Source organism: Oncorhynchus masou, chromosome 5 (genome assembly GCF_036934945.1).
Source record: "Oncorhynchus masou masou isolate Uvic2021 chromosome 5, UVic_Omas_1.1, whole genome shotgun sequence".
Taxonomy (NCBI): domain Eukaryota; kingdom Metazoa; phylum Chordata; class Actinopteri; order Salmoniformes; family Salmonidae; genus Oncorhynchus; species Oncorhynchus masou.
Genome location: NC_088216.1, coordinates 19,056,020 through 19,065,264, shown reverse-complemented (window position 1 = coordinate 19,065,264; position 9,245 = coordinate 19,056,020). Strand labels below are relative to the sequence as shown.

The following is a 9,245-nucleotide window of genomic DNA, read 5'->3' as shown; positions in this document are numbered from 1 at the left end:
GGGATATGTCTCCTCATAACTACTCATAACTACTCTACCTACCTAGCCTGGCCTATCAAAGAAATGAACTAAAGCAGAAACGTATGGTAACCCAGACTAGAACCTCCCCAGTCAGACATACATGCCGACTGGTACCCAGGTTAGAAGAACCTTACCATGTCTTGGCTCCGCTGATGGTGAAGGTGCTACTGGAGGGGTTGTATTTGGCCTTGGTCTCCATGCCCGCGGGGTCACTGCCGTGGTTGGGCTCAGTCAGGCCGAAACAGCCCAAGATCTCCCCACGAGCTGCAGCATTACAGAGAGAGATGGGATTATGAAGAGGCCTTATCGAACTGGAATATGAGCTCTGCTTCAGTCTGCATTAGTTTCATTCTCACTTTCGTACCACATTTACTTTGTACAACAACTTAGACCTTTGTCTATGTGCCAATATTAACTATCTATAAACACTTGTTGTTTGTTCATCTATGTTATTTTTATTAATACTTATGAACTGAGACCCAACACAGTTTCTAAACCGAAAATTATTGATACTGACCGAACCAACCATTTATTGAGGACATTGATATCGATAATAACGATAAGAAGTTTGAAATGAAGTAAGTGCTAATATGGGCTATTGCTAATGGGACAATTGATAGCTGAGTGAGTGCGGGTTTTTCCTTTCTTCAATCGATAGCTACAACATCTAAAGTAGTAGTAGTTTTAAGGGTAATGTAAAAAAGTAACTGGCGCACATTAATGTTATGAATTTATTGTTATTGTGATACTTCAATTTATCAGGATATGGATTTTTTTCCATATCGCCCAGATCTAGTTGCTATACTATGTGTCATTTTACTATGGAACATATAGTAGTTATTGCTTACCTAGCCTGGGTAGCCACTTCTCCTTCTGATCCTCTGTGCCGTAGGCGTTGATGGGGTGCATGACCAGTGAGGACTGGACACTCATGACTGACCGGTAGCCACTGTCCACCCTCTCCACCTCCCTGGCAATGAGCCCGTAGGCCACGTAGCTGGTTCCGGCACAACCATAACCTGGGTGAAGAAGAGACAACGTTGAGGAAGATGGACAGTTAGTGGACTAATCGAGTTGAGCATGAAGATTGAGTATGAACACATCAATAACAGGATGATGCATGTTTCTTTTATTATTTACCTTGGATGGTTGGCCCCAAGACACCCAGCTCTCCCATCTCTGAGACAATCTCACGGTGGAAATCTGTGGGGGGGGGGGGGGACGACAACAAACAAAGGGAAAGTGAGCATGAATAAATAGTTTATAGGGAAGTTCATTGTGTGATATGAGAAGTCTTCTCTCCAGGAATAGCACCTCAGCCTGTGTTTACATGTGTGTCTGTTTGCCAAATGTCAGTATTTACGTGTGTCTCCGTTGGCCATGTGTCAGTGTTGACATTTATCTCCGTTGGGCATGTGTCAGTGTTGACATTTATCTCCGTTGGCCTTGTGTCAGTGCTGACGTTCGTGTCCGCTGGCCATTTGTCAGTGCCTCAGCCTGTGTCTGTTGGCCATGACCATGCCTCAGCCTGTGTCTGTTGGCCATGACCATGCCTCAGCCTGTGTCTGTTGGCCATGACCATGCCTCAGCCCGTGTCTGTTGGCCATGACCATGCCTCAGCCCGTGTCTGTTGGCCATGACCATGCCTCAGCCTGTGTCTGTTGGCCATGACCATGCCTCAGCCTGTGTCTGTTGGCCATGACCATGCCTCAGCCTGTGTCTGTTGGCCATGACCATGCCTCAGCCTGTGTCTGTTGGCCATGACCATGCCTCAGCCTGTGTCTGTTGGCCCTGACCATGCCTCAGCCTGTGTCTGTTGGCCATGACCATGCCTCAGCCTGTGTCTGTTGGCCATGACCATGCCTCAGCTTGTCGCTGTTGGCCATGACCATGCCTCAGCCTGTGTCTGTTGGCCATGACCATGCCTCAGCCTGTGTCTGTGCTTACACACTGTGCCAGTGCTTACGTTCGTGTCTGTTGGCCATGACCATGCCTCAGCCCGTGTCTGTGCTTACACACTGTGCCAGTGCTTACGTTCGTGTCTGTTGGCCATGATGATGCGTGGCATTAGTTTCTCCTGGCAGTAGGTCCTGAAAGAGTCTCTGATCATCACCTCCTCCTCTGTCAGCAGGCCGTCCAGCTCCAGGGCGTCACGCCAGTTAAACTGCACCTTGGCTGCAGAGGGCCATGGGAATTAGAACATGAGGTGACACAAACATGGTGATGTCATACTGTCCACCACCACGTTTCATAATATGATACACCATGTCTGTATGTGTAGCCAGTGGCATCTAGCGGTTAAGTTTACATATGTAATACATTGGTAATGTACACAAGATGTGGTTTGTCCAATACTGTAGCTTTACGAGTTTAACTTGTAAAAATGACTTACGTGCTTTTACTGACTTCTTGGTGACCACTTCGGCTTCTGAAAGAGTCAACGGCACAATAAGTCATCAACCGAGACCAACACAAAAGCAGCAATACATCCTAGACACATAAAATGGGATTGTATTAAAATGTCACTTTAATACAATCCCATTCTATGTTATTTATTGCTCACATGTAAACTCACCGTTTTGGGCTGGTGAAGCTGCTGCTGTGCCCTGTGCCCGGGAGGCTGAGACTGCAGCACGTTTCCTAGCGTTGGAGAGCAAACGAGTCACAGCACCTCTGAGAGCCATGGTACACAGTCTGAAAGAAATTACAACACAGATTTAATGGTACACTAAGGAGAGTAAAGATTATACATTTACAAAACATGATATTATCATATTATCAAGTGAATTATTTATTTTGAGAAAAATGTATGACATTTAAAACAATGTGATGGTCAAAAATCACATTTGAAGCATTTCAGTGACAATACTGTAAGATACTGTACCAATAATGACAGTTATAATCAAAAGGAAAAAAATCCTATGGTACAGATTCTTGTATTAATATCATTTTCCTGGTGTTCCTCCATCGCTCTATTTGAACGAATAAGATAAGAAATGTCATGTTTTATGGTAGCTGTCCTTCATTACACAAGCCTGTTACAAAACATTGTATAACACATGTTGAACAGCAGGTTTAAAAAAAACAACGTTCTAAATAAACAGTAGCAGTAAAAACAAGTCTTCCTCCGCAACAATGTAACATTGCAGTGAGCAACTTCATGCACAACATATTATCATTACTGTACCTGTTCTTGTCTGATAATTATTTCCGATGATCTGATAACGTCGAATGATGGCCTTATCTCGTGCAAAGCTGGTTGTTTTGTAATCGCTGCAAAGTGACGTCAAATGGCTGCGTGGGGACAGCTTGTCATCATAAGCGAGTCAAGCCAATAGACACGCCACCTGTGATATAGAAGATTACGCAACAGAGTGCGTTATGAAACTTTGATTTTGTTAACCTTTCAATTAAAGCATAAAAACAAATGCATATATATTTGCATTATAACATATTTAGAGTGTAATGATTCATAAAGTTATGTGTGGGTTAAATACTTTTTGTTATTGATTTTTCTTTTTGGACCTTTTTCCAAAAGTGAAGAATGCCACACTCAAAATGGCGCTAATGTATAGCCATCGGACCGAGAGGCGTTGGCACACTTCCTTCCCATCTCATTGGCTGTGAGTATATAAATGCCGCGTTCAAATGCTACTCGGAATTTTTTGATTTGCCAATTCGTTAAATATGTTCGTCATATGCCACCTTCAAAACAACTGGCAACTGCGAATTCGTAAATCTCCGACTTCAGTGGGGTCAAGAAAACTGGAAACTCGGAAAAAACGATCTGCGACTGGGAAATATTATTTTGAACGGTCATCCAACTCGGAATTCCAACTCGGCCTAGAGGGCCGACTTGAAGATCACTGACGTCATTATTTGACCTCGTATATTTCAGAGTTCCCAGTTGCCGTGAATGCACCACTAGATTATAAAAAAATAGGTACAGGTGACAAATGGCCAAATGGCCATGTGCTTCTGAAGATTAGGTTCAAAATACTGTATCTTAAACCAAGCCCGAAGAGACCACAATTGTATAGGAGTGTAATAGTAAAAGTATTATGCAATTATAGGGTTTATTTACCATAACCATACACATATTTGTTAAAAAACATAACAAAAAACACATTTGTTGAACGTTTTCAATTAGACATATTGAGAAGTGAAATGTAGGCTTTATATTAGGCAGTGGTGGAAAAAGTACACAATTGTCATACTTGAGTAAAAGTAATGATATCTTTAATAGAACATTACTCAAGTAAAAGTGAAAGTCACCCAGTAAAATACTACTTGAGTAAAGTCTAAAAGTATTTGGTTATAAATATACTTAAGTATCAAAAGTAAATGTAATTGCAAAAATATACGTATCAAAGGTAAAAGTATAAATTGTTTCAAATTCCCTAAATTCCCTACATTAAGCAAAAATACTTTAAAGTATTTTTACTTAAGTACTTTACGCCACTGATATTAGGCTATGTGGCATTAATCAGAATTTAATGACATAAGCCTAAATGTGTTTGTTTGGTGAACAACATGTGTGGTTGGGATATTTTCATATAGAAAAAGTAAATAGCTCAACACGATACTTTGAATAGATCGGTTTGCTGAATGAAATGTGTGTATAATGATTACAGTTGTCAATGCAAATTAACAACAACATAAAATGCATTATGCAGAAATGATTAATTAGGCAACATGATTACTTCCAAGCATTCAAAGGCCAGGAAACTAAATATGAGAAGTGTAACCTCATTCATTATTCATGGTATGTTATGTTAGACGAATCTTGGCATAGTTCATCCACATGACACCCCTGAAAGCAAGGACAGGGTTGTCAGGGCTGACCACAATAGCCTCTATTTGCTTTGTCACCCGGCCTACACGGTTGCTGAGGTAGGATCTCTCTCTCTCTTAAATCAATTGAAAGGGGCTTTATTGGCATGGGAAACATGTGTTTACATTGCCAAAACACGTGAAATAAACAATAAACAAAAGTGAGAAGATACAAAACAACATCAACAAAAAACGATTTGAATTTGACAGTAAATATTGCACTGAAAAAGGTTTAAAAAAAGATAAAGACATTTCAAGTGTTATATTATCAGTTATGTACAGTGTTTTAGCAATGTGCAAAATAATTGTAGTACGAATATTAGGGGAAGATAAATATGAAATTGGTGTTATTTACAATGTTGTTTGTGCTCCACTGGTTGCCCTTTTCTCAAGGCAATGGGCCACAAATCGTGTTGCTATGAATGCACACTGCAGTATTTCACCTACCAAATATGGGAGTTTATCAATGTTTGATTGTTTTCAAATTCTTTGTGGGTCTGTGTGATCTGTGGGAAATATGTATCTCTAATGTGGTCATTCATTTGGAAGGTTAGGAAGTGCAGCTTAGTTTCCACCTCATTTTGTGGACAGTGGGCACATAGCCCACTGCCTGCGGCGACCTCTATCAATAGCAAGGCTATGCTCACTGTCTGTACATAGTCAAGGATTTTCTTAATTTTGGGTCAGTCACAGTGGCCCTGTATTCTGCCACTGTTTACTCTCTGTTTAGGGACAGATAGGGTTCCAATTTTCTCTGTTTCTTGGTTGATTCTTTCCAATGTGTCAAGTAATTGTGTTGCTGTCTTGAAGCTCTGTTGGGTCGTTTAATGTTTGTGAACAGAGCCAGCTGGCTGAGGAGACTTTTCTTTAGGTTTGTCTCTCTGCAGGTGAGAGCTTTGTGGTGGAACGTGACGACATTGTTTCCTTTTAGGTGGTCGTATAATTGAACAGCTCTTTTCTGGTGGGTATAGTCCTAATGCTCTGCATGCATTGTTTGGGGTTTTACGTTGTACACAAAGTATATTTTGGGGTGTTTGTTCCATTTTGTGAATTATTGGTTGCTGAGGGGACCCCAGACCGCACAACCATAGAGGGCAATGGGTTCTATAACTGATTGAAATATTTTTAGCCAGATCCTGATTGTGATGTCGAGTTTTATGTTCCTTTTGATGGCGTAGAAGGCCCTTGCCTTGTCTTTTAGATTGTTCACAGCCTGGTTGAAGTTACCTGTGGTGTTGATGTTTAGGCCGAGGTAGGTATAGTTCTTTGCAGTGGCGATTTTAGCATGTAAATCTTGGTGGTGCAAAAATAAATCAAGTGGGATGCATGCCAGCAAAGCCACAACACAACACTAAACAAATCATTAACTGTACTATAACGGTGACAAACGGTTCCCACAAACTGTTAGAGCCTACATAAAGCTGTCCCAACAGCAGTCCCAGCGGAGCCTTGTCTGGCAGCGAAACAGTTCATTCAGCTTCATTTACTGACTTAAAAAAAACATAGCTGCTATTAAACAAATATGGTTTCTAATGACAATTGAGATGTACAAACTGTGGCATAAGGGGACGACAAGTGGATAAAAGGCAATCCGTGATTTCGATTAAGACATTAATGAGCGAGCTAGGACAGACGTAGTCAATATAACCATTTTTTAAGCACTTTTGAAATGTACAGCAACAGAATTCAGAACATGGGCCGTTCTTACAGTGTTCTCCCTGTACACCAAGTCAGAACCATATAATAAATAAAGGGGGCATATAAACACACAATGAAAGCTCTTACAATATTCTCTAAAATCTTTCTCTAAAACAGGCTATAGGCTACATGTGCACCACCAAGTCAGAACAGTAGGCGAAATTAAGAGGGGTAAATAGACCAAATTATTAGGGTGAGGCACATGGGCTACTAACAGCAGCATACAATACATTTTTGGACTCACCTTGTTGTGCTGTGCTCACTTGAACAGGAAGATGGTGTGGCGGTCCTTCGTGGGCAAATTTTGCAATCAAAATTTGGCATTCTCTGGATTTATGGTGCTTTTCAAACATCTGGAACCTCTGAAAAAAAAACACAGTCGAAATATGATGACATCATTAATCTTCAGGTCGTAGTTCTAGAAAGAGGCCAGATTTACAATTCTGAGTTGGATGACCGTTCAAAACTTATTTTCCCAGTCGGAGCTTGTTTATTCCCGACCTCTCAGTTGTCTTGAACTCACTGAAGTCAAGTTTTCGCAGTTACGAGTTAACAGTTGTTTTGAGCACGACACAAATCACACTTTATTGACAGCATTGACCATGTTGAACGTTTATCATTTTAAATTTGGAAAATCCCAGAATTGGGACCCCACAGCCACTGTCACTGATTCCTTCCAAATCACTCATTGTTGAATTTACGATTTCCAACTTGTTGTGCAATGTTTATGTCCAATGGCCCGATGAGTACCAATACATTTCATCTATACTTTTTCTTCATTATGTATCTTTGTATGACAAGGATTAAAAAGGATTTGCTAGTAGATTGTCGACTTCATTCATGATGATGACTGCTAGCTAAGATTTTGAAAGTACGAAGTTGATGTGATCAGTCCAATCAATACTACTGTAGATATAACATGATTTGATGTCATTTTATCTGTGGCCAATGACCTTGAGCCTTCTTGGATGGGAACTTCTAATTGAACTCTATGGCAGCATCCAAAGTGCTAGAATTTCCGAGGTCTACCCTTAGACTTGGAGGTGAAGTAGTGTCCCCATGAGTGCCAGAACACTGAGCCAGTCGCGGCGTAAAGCTCTGTGTGTTCTGTTGGCTTGATCCACCACCACAGAAAGCACTTAGCTAGGCTGAAACACTGTCATTATGGAGCTGCCTTACTCAAGAAAACAAAAATAGACCATGTTTGTATGTGGCTCTATTAACTCCATTATATATATATATTTTACATTGTTTGCAAACTGATATGTGACACACATTAATGACAAAATTACATGCAAAACAGGCAAGACCCCCAAAAATGTGGGAATTAGCATACCCCCTTCCCTGTGTAACACCTAGAGGGCAACAATTGGGTCCATCTCCTTTATACCATGTTTCTTGCAGGATGACAATGTCTATATTCCTGATTTCTTTGGTGAGGCCTGGGTTTCTGCTCTTTTGGTGAAAAGACTCAGAACCCCTTCTCTCTCTCTCTCTCTCTCTCTCTCTCTCTCTCTCTCTGCTATTTTAACACAAGTGCTCTCTTTCTTCCTCTCTTCACTGCATGCACCTTTTTACTGTTTGCATTCTTTTCGATTTTGTTTGCTATCAAGTAAATTTTTCCACTCAAAGCTGTGAGAGATTTCCTTTAATTTTAACAACTTACAGTCTCTATATTTTATTTGCATGTTGTAAAGAATCATTTTGCCTAATGAATTTTACATTAAAATAGGCTATTCACAGTGTGTGACAGCACAACCCTTCTTCACATTCCTTTGAAGTGGCAGCAAGAAATAAATAGTTTTGGTCCGGCCTTCAGGGTTATTTAATTGGCCGAGCAAGCTGTCAGTTGTTAGTTTTTATAGCTGATTGGCCACTGTCTCTCTCTCTCGTGGTATGGAATGTATCATGATTTGGGATGGGTCTTGCCACACACAGTACGTTCGGTTTTGACCGCGAATAGGGAATCGCTCAATGTTTTTTTTCTTCGACATTTCCATGGTAACTGTCCAAAATTTGATCAGCAGGCAGCAGCGAGAACACCCAAGTATTCAACCATGGAGCTAAACGAGAAGAACCCGACTCCGGACTCGAAATATGGTAAGAAATGTTCCCTTTCTTCGCATTCTCTTCGCACCGTTATTTTTGAAAAAAGGGGTGTGGGTGGAAAAAAATGGAAACAATGACTCGTGAATGATGGGTGGGGACCGGCCGCGTGTGTCCCACTCCCAAACAGATTTACATCGCAACATCATCATAATCAGCGTGCAGAAGAATAGTTTACGTTTCCCATTATAAATACGCTTTACAAATAATCAATCCTGCATTTATCAAAGGCTTGCAGCTGTGCTGCTTCAGCCTACATCTATCAAGAGATGCGCTGTTTATGTTCAATTTAAGGACTAAGTGATATTCATTGTTGCCCTATGATGTACACTGATCATATGGAAATGAATAACCCCCTATGGCCTCGGCCAATACGTCTCCCACATGGTCCATTGTTCCCACTAAATGGAATCAGAAGAATCAGAAAGCAAAGTCGGATAGTCTATTCTACAGCCTTAGTCCATTTGACTTGAACAGGTATATAGGACAAAGCTATTAGTCAAATGTTGCTTTGCGGGCAATGATTAATTCATTGCCAATTCATTTCTACAACAGAATAATCAATAGAGTGATTGTGTATTGACAGC

At 40.8% G+C, this 9,245-nt stretch overlaps 2 protein-coding genes across 3 annotated transcripts in view; one reads left to right on the top strand and one right to left on the bottom strand.

The window, feature by feature from the left end:
- Nucleotides 1-151: 151 nt before the first annotated feature.
- gcdha (glutaryl-CoA dehydrogenase a) lies at nucleotides 152-3,352 on the bottom strand. The gene is made up of 7 exons (XM_064954595.1): nucleotides 3,209-3,352; nucleotides 2,597-2,715; nucleotides 2,414-2,449; nucleotides 2,056-2,196; nucleotides 1,162-1,224; nucleotides 870-1,040; nucleotides 152-285 (listed from the first exon to the last, which is right to left on the bottom strand). Exons 2-7 carry the CDS (start codon nucleotides 2,703-2,705, stop codon nucleotides 152-154), a joined length of 654 nt encoding a protein of 217 aa, XP_064810667.1. The 5' UTR covers nucleotides 2,706-2,715; nucleotides 3,209-3,352.
- A 5,137-nt stretch (nucleotides 3,353-8,489) lies between these two features.
- The window catches only part of slc44a2 (solute carrier family 44 member 2 (CTL2 blood group)), a 28,376-nt gene continuing 27,620 nt past the window's right edge, over nucleotides 8,490-9,245 (top strand). Inside the window, exon 1 of one of the 2 annotated variants that reach the window (XM_064962413.1) lies at nucleotides 8,490-8,652. In XM_064962413.1, coding sequence (XP_064818485.1) covers nucleotides 8,610-8,652 — 43 coding nt within the window. In that variant the 5' untranslated portion in view covers nucleotides 8,490-8,609. The remainder of the gene's footprint in view (nucleotides 8,653-9,245) is intronic. The other variant, XM_064962401.1, reaches the window with a different exon arrangement.